Here is a 16,970-nt window from a genome sequence, read left to right as displayed (position 1 = left end):
CCGCCTTCTTACCGCGGCGGCTCCTGCCCTCTCCCTTCATATTAAATAACACGGCCCCGCCCACTTTGGCGCTGGATCCGCCCACCCGACTGACAGATCATCTCTAGTCCCGCCCCCGTTCCCCACGGAGATGGCCGCTCCGACCAGTACCACCGCCGGCTGTTACCTGGGCATCGATTTGAGCACCCAACAGGTGAGCGATGTTCCGAGTGGAGGCGGGGACCCTCGGAGCGTCTCCCCGCTTATTGCTTCAGTTAGCGGGGGAAGCCCATCGCACGTTCTTCAGGCTTCATCCCGAGGCAGTGGTCAGGGAATGGAAAAGGAGCTAATTACAGCAGGTTTAGATTACTTACAGTGTGGAAACAGGCCCTTCGGCCCAACAAGTCCATACCAACCCACAACCACCCAGACCTTATTCCCCTACACCTACACTATGGGCAATTTAACATGGCCAATTCACCTAACCTGATTCCTGATGCCCAAAACGTTGATTCTCCTGCTCCTCGGATGCTGCGTTTTTCCCAGTACAACATTTTTCAACTCTGGCCTCCAGCATCTGCAGTCCTCACTTTCTCCCAATTCACCTAACCTGCACACCTTTGTGACTGTGGGAGGAAACCCACACAGACACGGGGAGAATGTGCAAACTCTGCACAGAGAGTCACCTGAGGCAGGAATTGAACCCAGGTCTCTGGCACTGTGAGACAGCAGTGCTAACCACTGTGCCACCACATCACCCACTGCAGGTGCTGGAATCTGTACTGAATAACAAAAATAAACTGCTGGCGATCACAGAGGGTCAGGCAGCGTCTATGGAGAAGGAGCAAGCTAACGTTTCAAGTCCAACATAGAGTCTCAGCAATGTGGAAAACCCCTCCAGACTCACTCACCCCCATCCCAGCCTTATCCCTGTAACCTTATATTTCACATGGCCAATATCACCTAACCTACACGTCCTTGGACATGTTGGGCAATTTAGTATAGCCAATCCACTTAAAATGTACATCTTTGGACTCTGGGAGGAAACCCACACAGACACAGGGAGAAGGTCCAAACAAAACTCTACAGTCACTTGAGGGTGGAATTGAACCTAGCTCCCTAGCACTGTGAGGCAGCAGTGCGAATCATTATGCTACTGTGCTGTCCTTCCTGCCTTTTCCACACTTCATTTCAGCTCTGATGAGGAGTTAACTCGACTCAAGATACTAGCTTGCTTTCTCTCCATGGATGCTGCCTGACCAGCTGTGATCTTCAGCATTTTTTGTTTTCAGGTCAGAGAATGGAAGTTAATTTGGGGGAGGGGGTAGTGTTTTAATTGAGGATGAAGCAGGTTGTGCTTTCAGATGCTTCGAGATTTAATGTGGAGGTTTGCAATGATGTGGTGTTTCTGTTTAGGATGGAGATTATGGTGATTTTGGACATTCGAGATAGGCTGTTTGAATGGTGAGAAGCATGTTTGAGGGTAAGGTGCTTAGATTGAGATATCTGCTGAATGGTTTTATTTGGCAAGTGCCATCAAATTGATCCCCAAATGCAACCATCGTGACTCATTCATTCTTTTATTATCCTTATCCATCACCAACAAAGCAGACAAATTTCTGATGATTTATGATCCTGTTAAGTAGTGAGAGCTAAATATAATTGAACTGAGTCACTTATTGTCATAGAGTCATAGAGATGTACGACATGGAAACAGACCCTTCGGCCCAACCCGTCCATGCCGACCAGATATCCCAACCCAATCTAGTCCCACCTGCCAGCACCCGGCCCATATCCCTCCAAACCCTTCCTATTCATATACCCATCCAAATGCCTCTTAAATGTTGCAATTGTACCAGCCTCCACCACATCCTCTGGCAGCTCATTCCATACACGTACTACCCTCTGTGTGAAAAAATTGCCCCTTTGGACTCTTTTATATCTTTCCCCTCTCACCCTAAACTATGCCCTCTAATTCTGGATTCCCTGACCTCAGTGAAAAGACTTTGTCTATTTATCCTATCCATGCCCCTCATAATTTTGTAAACCTCTATAAGGTCATCCCTCAGCCTCCGACGCTCCAGGGAAAACAGCCCCAGCCTGTTCAGCCTCTCCCTATAGCTCAGATCCTCCAACCCTGGTAACATCCTTGTAAATCTTTTCTGAACCCTTTCAAGTTTCACAACATCTTTCCGATAGGAAGGAGACCAGTCATGTGTATTCAATATAAAATACAATGAAAAGTTTATACTGTCACCATGCATCTGTACCATTCTCATTAATTAAAAATAAAATAATAAGTAAAGAAATAACTTAAAAAATGTCAAATTTTCCTTCTCCACTGCTGCAGTCCCACCCCGAGCTATGCCAGTGCATGCCATGCCGCTGCTGCCACAGTCCCACTCCAGGCTATACCAGCCACTCCCCCACAGTCAGGGACTCACTCTGGGCTTCGCTAGTCCATGCCATGCTGCCGTCAGAGTCCTGCTCTGGGCTTCACCAGCCCACTCCACTCCCTGTGGGGGACTTATCAAACGCTTTCTGGAAATCCAAATATACTACATCTATCAATTCTTTCATCAGTTTAGTTAGTAAAATTACCAAAAGCCCCAACAAGTTTGTGAAACTCAATTTTTCATTTGCAAATCCATGCTGACTACGCCCAATCACATCATTTTTATTGAAGGATCAATTTACCCTATCTTTTATGACAGCACTTTATTAGCAAGGATGCTTGGCCTACATCAGGTTTGACCATAGACCTCTTTCAGTTTATTTACTTTTTTCTTGATGTTTCTAACCAGTCTTAATTGAAATTTTTTCTTAATGTCAAGACAGCTATTTACTGTTAGGCTCTCAAAAGCATAACTCTACCTTTTCTTTGAAACTTTAATAGAAATTCAGTTTGACATTGTACTTTGATCCTAACTGTCACATGCAATCACTGGCAATGGACTGAGTCCAGCGTGCTATCGGGCAGAGTCTTTGTAAGCTAAATCTCATAAAATATTTTATTCCCTTTTTCCACAACTTTGACATTTGATGCAAATTTTGATAAAGCTAACACATTGTTGCCCAAGTATTATGGTGGTATTTGTGCTATGGCATCATTAAAAAAAAAAGTGGTGTCTGTACAAAGTTGTCAAAACATTTTTTTTAGACTCCTTACAGTGTGGAAACAGGCCCTTCGGCCCAACAAGTCCACACCAACCCAACTGCCTCTGAATGATGCACCTAACACTATGGGCAATTTAACATGGCAAATTCACTTAACCTGCACATCTTTGGACAGAAACCAGAGCACCCAGAGGGAACCCACACAGGCACAGGGAGAATGTGCAAACTCCACGCAGACAGTTGCCCAAGGTGGGAATTGAACCCAGGTCCCTAGTACTGTGAGGCAGCAGTGCTAACCACTGAGCTACCATGCCACCTCTAAAAATGCCTCAACTGCAACTTTTGAGTGTCCTTATAATAGCCACAGCCGTGGTCGCCTTGCTTCAAAGTACTTGTTGCAGAATTGTTTAAGGAAAACAATTTCTAAATAGCATTATTGAAATTGAGAAAAATAAAATCCGAATGAACTGCAGATGCTGGAAATCGAGATCGAACATTATTTGAATTGAGATCCAGGCTTTGCATCAGATAAATTATGCTACAATCCTGCTGGTTCATGGGCACACCTGTGTAGATGGTTCTCTGAAGTAACTTACCACAGGCTGTTTAGAATGGAGCCAGTGGTAAGCCTTTGTATTGCATTATGCAATGATATTTTGTTCCCAGAAGACCAAGAAATAAAGGATGCAATTCTAAAGGGGTTACAAATGCAGAGAGCACTAGATGGTTTATCAGCACAAAGCACTGAGTGTGGCAGGAAGATTGAGAAAGCACTTAATGTAAAATACTGTATGAAATACTGAGTGTCATAGAGATGTATAGCATGGAAACAGACCTTTTGGTCCAACCTGACCATGCGACCAGATATCCCAACCTAATCTAGTCCAACCTGTCAGCACCCAGGCCATATCCCTCCAAACCCTTCCTATTCATATACCCATCCAAATGCCTCTTAACTGTTGCAATTGTACCAGCCTCCACTACATTTTCTGGCAGCTCATTCCATACACGTACCACCATCTGCATGAAAACGTTGCCCCTTAGGTCTCGTTTATATCTTTCCCCTCTCACCCTAAACCTATGCCCTCTAGTTCTGGACTCCCCGATCCAAGGGAAAAGACTTTGTCTATTTATCCTATTCATGCCCCTCATAATTTTGTAAACCTCTATAAGGTCACCCCTCAGCCTCCGACGCTCTAGGGAAAACAGCCCCAGCCTGTTCAGCCTCTTCCTATAGCTCAAATCCTTCAACCCTGGCAACATCCTTGTAAATCTTTTCTGAACCCTTTCAGGTTTCACAACATCTTTCTGATAGGAACGAGACCAGAATTGCACGCAATATTCCAATAGTGCCCTAACCAATGTCCTGTACAGCTGCAATATGACCTCCCAACTCCTGTACTCAATACTCTGACCAATAAAGGAAGCATACCAAACACCTTCTTCACTATCCTATCTACCTGCGACTCCACTTTCAAGGAGCTGTGAACCTGTACTCCAAGGTCTCTTTGTTCAGCTACACTCCCTAGGACCTTACCATTAAGTGTATAAGTCCTGCTAAGATTTGCTTTCCCAAAATCCAGCACCTCACATTTATCTGAATTAAACTCCATCTGCCACTTCTCAGCCCATTGGCCCATCTGGTCAAGTTCCTATTGTAATCTGAGGTAACCCTCTTCGCTGTCCATTACACCTCCAATTTTGGTGTCACCTGCAAACTTACTAGCTGTACCTCTTATGCTCGCATCCAAATCAATTATGCAAATGACAAAAAGTAGAGGACCCAGCACCGATCCTTGTGGCACTCCACTGGTCATAGGCCTCCAGTCTGAAAAACACTCCTCCACCAGCACTCTCTGTCTTCTACCTTTGAGTCAGTTCTGTATCCAAATGGCTAGTTCTCCCTGTATTCCATGAGATCTAACCTTGCTAATCAGTCTCCCATGGGGATCCTTGTTGAACGTGTTATTGAAGTCTATAGAGATCACATCTGCTGCTCTGCCCTCATCAATCTTCTTTGTTACTTCTTCAAAAAACTCAATCAAGTTTGTGAGACATGATTTCCCACGCACAAAGCCATGTTGACTATCCCCAATCAGTCCTTGCCTTTCCAAATATATGTACATCCTGTCCCTCAGGATTCCCTCCAACAGCTTGCCCACCACTGAGGTCAAGCTCACCAGTCTATAGTTCCCTGGCTTGTCTTTACCGCCCTTCTTAAACAGTGGCACTACGTTTGCCAACCTCCAGTCTTCCGGCACCTCACCTGTGACTATCGATGGTACAAATATCTCAGCAAGAGGCCCAGCAATCACTTCTCTAGCTTGTCACAGCGTTCTCGGGTACACCTGATCAGTTTCTTGGGATTTATCCACCTTTAACCATTTCAAGACATCCAGCACTTCCTCCTCTGTAATCTGGATATTTGTAAGATGTCACCATCTATTTCCCTACAGTTTATATCTTCCATATCCTTTTCCACAGTAAATACTGGTGCAAAATATTCATTTAGTATCTCCCCCATTTTCTGTGGCTCCACACAAAGGCCACCTTGTTGATCTTTGAGGGGTCCTATTCTCTCCCTAGTTACCCTTTTGTCCTTAATATATTTGTAAAAATCCTTTGGATTCTTCTTAATTCTATTTGCCAAAGCTATCTCATGTCCCCATTGTTCCCTCCTGATTTCCCTCTTAAGTATATTCCTACTTCCTTTATACTCTTCTAAGGATTCACTCGACCTGACATATGCTTCCTTCTTTTTTTTAACCAAACCCTCAATTTCTTTAGTCATCCAGCATTCCCTGTACCTACCAGCCTTCCCTTTCACCCTGACAGGAATATACTTTCTCTGGATTCTTGTTATCTCATTTCTGAAGGTTTTCCATTTTCTAGCCATCCCTTTACCTGCGAACATCCTCCTCCAATCAGCTTTCGAAAGTTCTTGCCTAATACCGTCAAAATTGGCCTTTCTCCAATTTAGAAGTTCAACTTTTAGAGCTGGTCTATCCTTTTCCCTCACTATTTTAAAACGAATAGAATTATGTTCGCTGGCCCCAAACTGCTCTCCCACTGACACCTCAGTCACCTGCCCTGCCTTATTTCCCAAGAGTATGTCAATTTTGCATCTTTTCTAGTCAGTAAATCCACATACTGAATCAGACAATTGTCTTGTACACACTTAAGAAATTCCCCTCCATCAAAACCTTTAGCACTAAGGCAGTCCCAGTCAAAGTTTGGAAAGTTAAAATCCCCTACCATAACTACCCTATTATTCTTAGAGATAGCTGAGATCTCCTTACAAGTTGGTTTCTCAATTTCCCTCTGAATATTAGGGGGTCTATAATACAATCCCAGTAAGGTGATCATCCCTGTCTTATTTCTCAGTTCCACCCAAATAACTTCCCTGGATGTATTTCTGGGAATATCCTCCCTCAGCACAGCTTTTCATAAGCTATCCCTTATCAAAAATACCACTCTCCCTCTTCTCTTGCCTCCCTTTCTATCCTTCCTGTAGCTTTTGTAACCTGGAACATTAGCTGCCAGTTCTGCCCATCCATGAGCCATGTTTCCGTAATTGCTATGATATCCCAGTCCCATGTTCCTAACCATGCCCTGAGTTCATCTGCCTTCCCTGTTAGGCTCCTTGCATTGAAATAAATACAGTTTAATTTATTAGTCCTACCTTGTCCCTGCCTGCCCTGACTGTTTGACTCACTTCTGTTTTCAGCTGTACCCATCTCAGATCAATCTCTTTCCTCACTATCTCCCTGGGCCCCACCCCCCCCCTCCCCCACCTTACTAGTTTAAATCCTCCCAAGCAGTTCTAGCAAATTTCCCTGCCAGTATATTAGTCCCCTTCCAATTTAGGTGCAATCCATCCTTCTTGTACAGGTCACTTCTACCCCAAAAGAGATTCCAACGATCCAAAAATGTGAATCCTTCTCCCATACACCAACTACTCAGCCATGCATTCATCTGCTCTAACCTCCTATTCCTGCCCTCACTATCTCGTAGCGCTGGGAGTAATCCAGATATTACTACCCTTGAGGACCTCCTTTTTAAATTTCAGCCTAACTCTCTGTAATCTCCCTTCAGACTCTCAACCTTTTCCCTTCCTATGTTGTTGGTTCCAATGTAGACAATGATCTCTTGCTGGCCCCTTTCCCCCATGAGAACATTCTGCACCCTCTCTGAGACATCCTTGATCCTGGCACCAGGGAAACAACACACCATTCTGCTTTTTCTCTGCTGGCCACAGAAACGTCTGTCTGTACCTTGGACTACAGAATCCCCTAACACAATTGATCTCTTGGAAGCCAATGTACCCCTCATTGCATTAGAGCCAGTCTCAATACCAGAAACTTGACTGTTCGTGCTACGTTCCCCTGAGAATCCATCACCCCCTACATTTTCCAAAACAGCATACCTGTTTGAAATTGGTATATCCACAAAAGAGCTGAAAATGTGTTGCTGGAAAAGCGCAGCAGATCAGGCAGCATCCAAGGAGCAGGGGAATCGACGTTTCGGGCATGAGCCCTTCTTCAGGAATGAGGAAAAGAAGGATTCATGCCCGAAACTTCGATTCTCCTGCTCCTTAGATGCTGACTGACCTGCTGCGCTTTTCCAGCAACACATTTTCAGCTCTGATCTCCAGTATCTGCAGTCCTCACTCTCTCCTAGAATATCCACAAAAGACTCCTGCACTAGCTGCCTACCTCTCTTAACCTTCCTGGAGTTAACCCATCTATGTGACTGTCTCTGATACTTTCCCCCCTTCTTATAACTGCCATCCATCACATACTATTGCTGTTGCAAATTCCTCATGGCTTCTATCTGTCTCTCCAACCAATCCACTCGATCTGATATGATTTGCATCCAACAGCATTTATGGCAGATATATTCTGCAGTAACCCTTAAACTCTCTTTAAACTCCCATATCTGACAAGACGTACATATCACTGCAAAGGCCATGTTTGCTCCTTCACAATCTACAGATCCAGAAAATAACACCATCTTATTCCTCTACAAACACTGCCCCAGGTTAAATTAATAGCTATGGCTTATATTTTAAGTTTAATCAAGAGACTTATCTCCAAAAACATATAATCCAGAAAGAACCCACTGTAGTCACTAATACAGCCTTTCTCTTGGACAGACTTAAAACAACAATTAACTTATCTGATTCTGTGCTGTGAACTTCACCCAACAGTTCCTCCAAGATTAGTTGTGAATTTCACTGTTTGTTAATTTTCCCAGATGCACTCCGATGTCCAGCGATACACGAATTCAAAGGCGGTAACTGTGCAGGTTTTCTTTCTTTTTCTTTTTCTCTTTTTCTCTTTTTCTCTCTCTCTCTCTCTCTCCTGCACTGTCCTCACCATGTGCTTCCTTTGTCTGCTGTTCTCCCTTTTAAGACTGCTGCTGTTTTGATTTTTTTTTCCAAAGTTCCAAAACAATGCAACAGCATATAAAACAGTAATTGCTGCCCCTGGAATTCGAGGAAATCAATTCCAACGCCTAAAATACCTCAAAAAAAGGAGCAGCTCTTACAGCCAGAAATTTTTCCTGTCCTCCATCTTGGATTACCCAGAATCCTGTTCAATGTCAATTCAATATTGCATTCAATTCTCATCACCATGTATACATTTATATATTTTAATCTGGGAGTTTTTCATTTTAGTCATTTGGGATGTTACATATTATTTGTCATCGACAATTCTGTTGTATTGAATGCAGATTTCCACTCACAAACAGCATTCTTCTGTTTCAGATGAAAGCCATGGCTATTGATGATAATCTGAATGTGATCCATGAGACCAGTGTAAGGTTTGATGAGGATTTGCCAGAATTTGGGTAAGAAAACTTTTAAACATGCACGAGTGGTTTGTATAATGGGGGTGGCTGGAGGGGCAGGGATATGGAGCAGAGATTGACAGATAGACAGACAAATATAATTCTGTAGAATTGTTAAATATGTTCTAATGCTTTGGTATGGACAGATTTTATTAGATACTGTCATAGCAAAAATATAATAAGGTATTATTAAAGAAGCTATAGCAAGACACTTAGATAAGTTCAGGCAGAGTCAACATAATTTTGTGAAAGGAAAAGCATGTTTGACCTATCAGTGAGATCTTTACAGAGGTACAGTAATGTGTGGATGAAGGGAAACCAATGGATGTACAACTCTTAGATTTCCAGAAGGCATATGATAGGCCAGCCCAGGTCAGGAAGGCAGTTTCCTTCACTAAAGGATGTTCGTGAACCAGATGGGTTTTTCCAACAATTAGCAATGAATTGATGGTCATCATTAGACCAGATTTAATCTGGATTTGTATTCAAGTCAAATTCCACTATCTGCTATGGCGGGCTTCAAACCTGGGTCCGCAGAGCATGACCACGGTCTCTGGATTAACAGTTCAGTGATAATGCCACTAGGCCATTACCTGGGCCTAGTGAAAGTAGTATAACTAAATTTGCAGATGACACTAAAATAGATGAAAAAGTAAGTTGCAATGAAGAAATAAATTGACAATTGGATATGGATAGGTTAGGTGAATGGGCCAAAATTTGACAGAAGAACTTTAACTTGGACAAGTGTGAGGTTTCCACTGTGGTTGGCGGAATAGAAAGGCAACTTATTATCCAAATGGAAAGAAACTTCAGAATGCTTCAGTTTAGAAGGATCTGGGTGTCTTTGTGCATGAATGCAGAAAACTAGTATGCAGGTACAGTAGATAATAAGGAAGCATAGGAATTTTGTCATTTAATATCAAAGGACTACTGTATAAAAGTAGGGAAGTGTTGCTGTGAATGTAGAAGGCATTAGTGAGACCACACCTGGTGTATTGTGTACAATTTCCATCTCCTTACTTGAGGACAGATGGAATTACATTGGAACTCTGAAGCAGTTCAGAGGAGGTTCACTGGATTGATTCTAGACATGAGGTCATCGAGTCATAACGTCATACAACATAGAAAACAGACCCTTCAATCCAGCTTGTCCTTGCTGACCAGGTTTCTCAAACTTAACTCGACCCATTTGACCCATATCCTTCTGAAACTTTCCTATTTATGTACTGTCCAACTGTCTTTTAAATGTTGTAGTTGTACCCTACTGTACCATTTCCTCTGGCAATTCCATTTATGCACCAACCAGTGAAAAAGTTGTCCCTCAGTTCCCTTTTAAATCTTTCCCCTCACAATTTATACCTACGCCTTGTACCTGTTGCGACAGCCCATGGCCAGAGGTAGCAGAAGATAGATTTTATGTTGGCATAATATGGTGGAAAAGATTTTTTCCGAGTTAGCTTGTTGAGTTCAAAATTAAAGTGAGATCATAAGTTAGGATAATGGTATCTTTGAGGAGAAGATAAACCCAAGGTCAAAGAACATATAATCCTGTAAATTTAATGTAGGAAATTCTGTACAAACTCACAGTGGCAGATATTGGTAAGAGACAATCTGATAAGAGATGTTTGAGAACAGACAGTCTGATGTTTGTAGTTTAGGAAGAATTGAAAGAAAAGTATGATCCCACAACAACTGAATTTTTTTAAATGTTTGCTTTTACATCCAAGGATCAAGGGTGGAAGGACAGAGATATTGTGGAATTCAGACAAGATTCTTGAACTGGGAAAGTGATTGAGTTTGAATAGATGTTGTCTTATTTAGTAAAATTGTGTAGAAATATTTAAAATTGGGACAGTAAATTTCATCTTAGAGGCAGTCTCCTGTTTAAAACACATTTACAGACAGCACGTGAATAGAAGGTGTTTTAATTGCAGTTACAAGATAGAAGGCAGAGTTTGTTTGACAACAAGGTCAGGTGGGACAGAAGCTGCTCACAGTTCATTGGCTGAAGAACTCTAAAATTAGGTGTAACCATATAACTCTATATATAAAACTAATCTTAGCTTAGAACTGATATTATGAATTTTATAGTAATTAGTAGGAATTAAAAATCACACAAGCTAGTGTGCTTCCAATTAAACCTGTTGGACTATAACCTGGTGTTGTGTGATTTTTAACTTTGTACACCCCAGTCCAACACTGGCATCTTCCAAATCATTAGTAGGAATTAGCATATTTTTGTATCTCCTGTGATTAGGATAGTAGGAAATAGATTTAGATTAGATTACTCACAGTGTGGAAACAGGCCCTTCAGCCCAACAAGTCTACACCAACCCGCAACCCATCCCCCTACACCTAACACTGCAAGCAATTTAGCATGACCGATTAACCTAACCTACACATTTTTGGACTATGGGAGGAAACCCACACAGACACAGGGAGAATGTGCAAACGCCACACAGTCACCTGAGGTGGGAATTGAACTCGGGTCTCTGGCGCTATGAGGCAGCAGTGCTAACCACCGTGCCACCCACTGGCAGTCCATATACTTAAGTCACCCAAGAAAGGAATTGAACCAGGATACCTGGTGCTGTACAGCAGCAGTGCTAACCACTGAGCCACCATGCCGCCCAATATATAAATATGAGTATCAATTTGATAAGGATAGCACTCAGTACACTGACTAACAGAAGTGGAATAGTCCTCAGAGATAAGGGAGGCTGTCAAATATGTGAGAAAGAGTGTAACCGTTAACAATTGGAATGTAAATTAATGGGGTATGTTGTGAAATCCCAAGGCTTGATGATAAGGTAAACTTCATGAGACCATGGGGAACCTCAGGTTGACTGTGAAGCTTTTTAAAAATTAATTTGTGGTATGGGGGTATTGCTTACTGCCTAGTATTTACTGCCTACCCTAGCTGCCCCTTGAGAAGGTGGTGGTGAGCTGCCTTAGAGCATAGAACATGGAAAAATACAGCGCAGTACAGGCCCTTTGGCCCTCGATGTTGCGCCGATCCAAGCCCACCTAACTTACACTAGCCCACTATCCTCTATATGCCTATCCAATGCCTGTTTTAATGCCCATAAAGAGGGAGAGTCCACCACTGCTACCAGCAGGGCATTCCATGAACTCACGACTCGCTGAGTAAAGAATCTACCCCTAACATCTGTCCTATACCTACCACTCCTTAATTTAAAGTATGCCCCCTCGTAATAGCTGACTCCATACGTGGAAAAAGGTTCTCATGGTCAACCTATCTAAACCCCTAATCATCTTGTACACCTCTATCAAGTCACCCCTAAACCTTCTTTTCTCCAATGAAAACAGCCCCAAGTGCCTCAGCCTTTCCTCATACGACCTTCCTACCATACCAGGCAACATCCTGGTAAACCTCCTCTGCACCCGTTCCAGTGTCTCCACATCCTTCCTATAATATGGCGACCAAAACTGCACACAATACTCCAGATGCGACCGCACCAGAGATTTATACAACTGCAACATGACCTCAGGACTCCGGAACTCAATTCCTCTACCAATAAAAGCCAGTACGCCATATGCCTTCTTCACAGCACTATTTACCTGGGTGGCAACTTTCAGAGAGATCTGTGTACATGGACACCAAGATCCCTCTGCTCATCCACACTACCAAGTATCCGACCATTAGCCCAGTACCCCATCTTCTTGTTACTCTTACCAAAGTGAATCACTTCACACTTAGCTACATTGAACTCCATTTGCCACCTTTCTGCCCAGCTCTGCAGCTTATCTATATCCTGCTGTAACCTGCCAAATCCTTCCTCACTGTCAACAACTCCACTGACTTTCATATCATCCGCAAACTTACTCACCCAATCTTCTAGCCCCTCCTCCAGGTCATTTATAAAAATGACAAACAGCAATGGTCCCAAAACAGATCCTTGTGGAACACCGCTAGTAACAGCACTCCAAGATGAACCTTTATCATCAACTACTACCCTCTGTCTTCTTCCAGCCAGCCAATTCCTAATCCAAACCTCCAACTCACTCTCAATGCCATACCTCCGTATTTTTTGCAGTAGCCTACCATGGGGAACCTTATCAAATGCCTTACTAAAATCCATATTCACCACATGTACCGCTTTCCCCTCGTCCACCTCCTTCATCACCTTCTCAAAGAATTCAATAAGGTTTGTGAGGCACGATCTGCCCTTCACAAAACCATGCTGACTATCCTTGATCACATTATTCCTATCCAGATGTTCATAAATCCTATCCCTTATAATTCTCTCTAAGACTTTGCCCACAACAGAAGTGACTCACTGGCCTATAGTTACTAGGGTTATCCCTACTCCCCTTCTTGAACAAGGGAACCACATTTGCTATCCTCCAGTCTTCTGGCACTATTCCTGTAGACAACGAGGACATAAAAAGCAAGGCCAATGGCTCTGCAATCTCCTCCTTTGCTTCCCAGAGAATCCTAGGATAAATGCCATCAGGCCCAGGGGACTTATCTATATTCACCCTTTCCAGAATTTCCAACACCTCTTCCCGACATACCTCAAAGCCATCCATTCTAATTAATTGTGACTCAATATTCACATCGGCAATAATGTCCTGTTTCTGAGTGAATACTGACGAAAAGTATTCATTCAGTGTCTCCCCACTACTTTTTTTTTAGATTAGATTACTTACAGTGTGGAAACAGGCCCTTCGGCCCAACAAGTCAACACCGCCCCGCCGAAGCGCAACCCACCCATACCCCTACATTTACTCCTTACCTAACACTACGGGCAATTTAGCGTGGCCAATTTACCTGGCCTGCACATTTTTGGACTGTGGGAGGAAACCGGAACACCCGGAGGAAACCCACGCAGACACAGGGAGAACGTGCAAACTCCATACAATTAGTCACCTGAGGCGGGAATTGAACCCAGGTCTACTGGCACTGTGAGGCAGCAGTGCTAACCACTGTGCCACCGTGCTGCCCACTAACCTTGACTGGACCTATTCCTACCCTAGTCATTCTTTTATTCCTGATATACCTATAGAAAGCGGCACGGTGGCACAGTGGTTAGCACTGCTGCCTCACAGCGCCGGAGACCCGGGTTCAATTCCCGCCTCAGGCGACTGACTGTGTGGAGTTTGCACGTTCTCCCCGTGTCTGCGTGGGTTTCCTCCGGGTGCTCCGGTTTCCTCCCACAGTCCAAAGATGTGCAGGTCAGGTGAATTGGCCATGCTAAATTGCCCGTAGTGTTAGGTAAGGGGTAGATGTAGATGTAGATCTCGATGTAGATGTAGGGGTATGGGTGGGTTACGCTTCGGCGGGGCGGTGTGGACTTGTTGGGCCGAAGGGCCTGTTTCCACACTGTAGGTAATCTAATCTAAAAGGTAATCTAATCTAAAAAGCCTTTGGGTTTTCCCTAATCCTACCAACTAAGGACTTTTCATGTCCCCTCCTTGCTGCTCTTAGCTCTCTCTTCAGATCTTTCCTGGCTACTTTATAACTCTCAATCGCCTCAATTGAACCTTCACGCCTCATCTTTACATAGGCTGCCCTCTTCCCTTTAACAAGGGATTCCAATTCCTTATTAAACCACGGCTCCCTCACACGACCCTTTCCTCCCTGCCTGACAGGTACATACTTATCAAGGACACCCAATAGTTGCTCCTTGAACAAGCTCCACATATCAATTGCGCCCTTCCCTTGAAGCCTACTTTTCCAAGCCACGCAGCCTAAGTCATGCCTCACCGCATCATAATTTCCCTGCCCCCAGCTATAACTCTTGCCCTGCAGTGCACACTTATCCCTCTCCATCACTAGAGTAAAAGTCACCGAATTGTGGTCACTGTCCCCAAAGTGCTCACCTACCTCCAATTCTAACACCTGGCCTGGTTCATTACCCAGAACCAAATCCAGTATGGCCTCACCTCTTGTTGACCTGTCTACATATTGTGTCAGGAAACCCTCCTGCACACATTGGACAAACACCGACCCATCTAACGAACTCGAGGTATAGCTTTCCCAGTCAATATCTGGAAAGTTAAAGTCCCCCACAGCAACTTTCACTCTTCTCCTGAATCATCCTCGCAATCCTTTCTTCTACGTCTCTAGGACTATTAGGAGGCCTGTAGAAAACTCCTAACAGGGTGACCTCACTTTTCCTATTCCTAACCTCAGCTCAAACTACCTCAGATGGCGAGTCTTCATCCATCGTCCTTTCCACTGCTGTAATACTATCCTTGACAAGCAATGCCACACCTCCCCCTCTTTTACCCCCACCTCTGACCCTACTAAAACATTTAAACCCTGGAACCTGCAACAGCCAATCCAGTCCCTGTTCTACCCATGTCTCCGTAATAGCCACAACATCGAAATCCCAGGTACCAACCCACGCTGCAAGTTCACCTACCGTATTTCATATACTTCTTGCTTTGAAGTATACACACTTCAAGCCACTTTCCTCTTTACAGGCACCCTCCTTTGAGATTGATGCCATGTTCCTAACCTATGTCGTTTGAGCCAATGTGGACCACGACTTCGGGCTGCTCCTCCTCCCCCTTAAGGACCCAGAAAACATGATCAGAGACATCACGTACCCTTGCACCTGGGAGGCAACATACCAAACGTGAGTCTCTCTCGCCCCCACAAAACTGCCTATCTGTGCCCCGAACTATCGAGTCCCCAATAACTATTGCAACTATTGCCTTCTTGAATTGCTGCTGTCCATCTGCTCTGGGTTGACTCACTATGCCATTAGGGAGGGAATCCTGGGATTTTGACCCAGCGACAGTGAAGGGGCGGTGATATATTTCCAAGTCAGGATGGTGAGTAGTTTGGAGGGGACCTTGACGGTGGTGATGTTACCGTGTATCTGCTGCCTTTGTCCTTCTAGTTGGAAGTGGTCGTGGATTTACAAAGTGCTGTCTAAGGATAACTAGTGGATTTCTGCAGTGCATCTTGTCGATCGTACACACTGCTGCTACTAAGCATTGGTGGTGGAGGGAATGGATACTTGTGGACATAGTGCCAATGAAGCAGGCTACTTTGTCCTGGATGGTGTCAAACTTCTTGAGTGTTGTTGGACCTGCCTTCATCCAGGCAAATGGGAAGTATTCCATCACACTGCTGGCTTGTGTCTTGTAGTTGGAGGATATGGTCGAAAAGTGTGGCACTGAAAAAGCACAGCAGGTCAGGCAGCATCCGAGGAGCAAGAGAGTTGATGTTTAGGAATGTGTTGATGGTGGATAAGCTTTTGGGAGTCAAGACATGAATTACCTGCTGCAGTATTCCTAACCTCTGACCTGCTCTTGTAGACCCGGTGTTTATGTGGTGAGTCCAGTTCAGTTTCTGGTTAATGATTACCTCCAGGGTGTTGATAGTGGGGGATTCAGTGATGGTAACACTATTGAATGTCATGTGGCAATTATTAAATTGTGTCTTGTTGGTGATGGTCATAGCCTGGCATTTGTGTGGTGCAAATGTTATTTGCCATTTATAAGCCCAGGACTGGAAATTGTCCATATCCTGTTGCATTTGAATATGGATTGCATCGGTATCTGAGGAGTCGCAAATGGTGCTGAATATCGTGTAATCATCAGCAAACGTCCCCACTTCTGACTTTATGATGGAGGAAAGGTCATTGATGAAGCAGCTGAAGAAGGTTGGGGTGATGACACTACCCTGAGGAACTCCTGCAGAGGTGTCCTGGAGCTGAGATCACTGACCTTGAACAACACAACCATCGTCCTACGTGTCAGGTATGACTCCAACCATCGGAGCTGTCCATCATTGACAGTGTATTGACAGGATCGGATGTGTAGGTTGGAAGGGTTAGGGCGAGCACTATGTCAATGTTGCATGTAAACATTGTAACATGGTATGAATAAATATCCTGTACTTTACTGGGAAAGATAACATGTCACTGGCTCGGATCTCAGCTGTATTTAAGAAGGCAACAGCCCCCATGTGAAAGCCAGATTCAGAGCCCTGAATAAAGCCATAAAGGTCACTTGCGCTGATGAACTCAGAACTGGATACT

The 16,970-nt window shown here is 44.0% G+C and overlaps 1 protein-coding gene across 5 annotated transcripts in view; it reads left to right on the top strand.

The window, feature by feature from the left end:
* Positions 1 to 102: 102 nt before the first annotated feature.
* xylb (xylulokinase homolog (H. influenzae)) overlaps positions 103 to 16,970 on the top strand; it is a 305,547-nt gene continuing 288,679 nt past the window's right edge. For 4 of the 5 annotated variants that reach the window (XM_072576320.1, XM_072576323.1, XM_072576324.1 and 1 more), the window contains exons 1-2: positions 103 to 193; positions 8,867 to 8,949. In XM_072576320.1, coding sequence (XP_072432421.1) covers positions 131 to 193; positions 8,867 to 8,949 — 146 coding nt within the window. In that variant the 5' untranslated portion in view covers positions 103 to 130. Of the gene's footprint in view, positions 194 to 8,866; positions 8,950 to 15,420; positions 15,558 to 16,970 lie in introns of those variants that run through there. The other variant, XM_072576321.1, reaches the window with a different exon arrangement.

Source organism: Chiloscyllium punctatum, chromosome 8 (genome assembly GCF_047496795.1).
Source record: "Chiloscyllium punctatum isolate Juve2018m chromosome 8, sChiPun1.3, whole genome shotgun sequence".
In the NCBI taxonomy this organism is placed as follows: Eukaryota; Metazoa; Chordata; class Chondrichthyes; order Orectolobiformes; family Hemiscylliidae; genus Chiloscyllium; species Chiloscyllium punctatum.
This window is presented reverse-complemented; position numbering and strand designations above follow the sequence as displayed.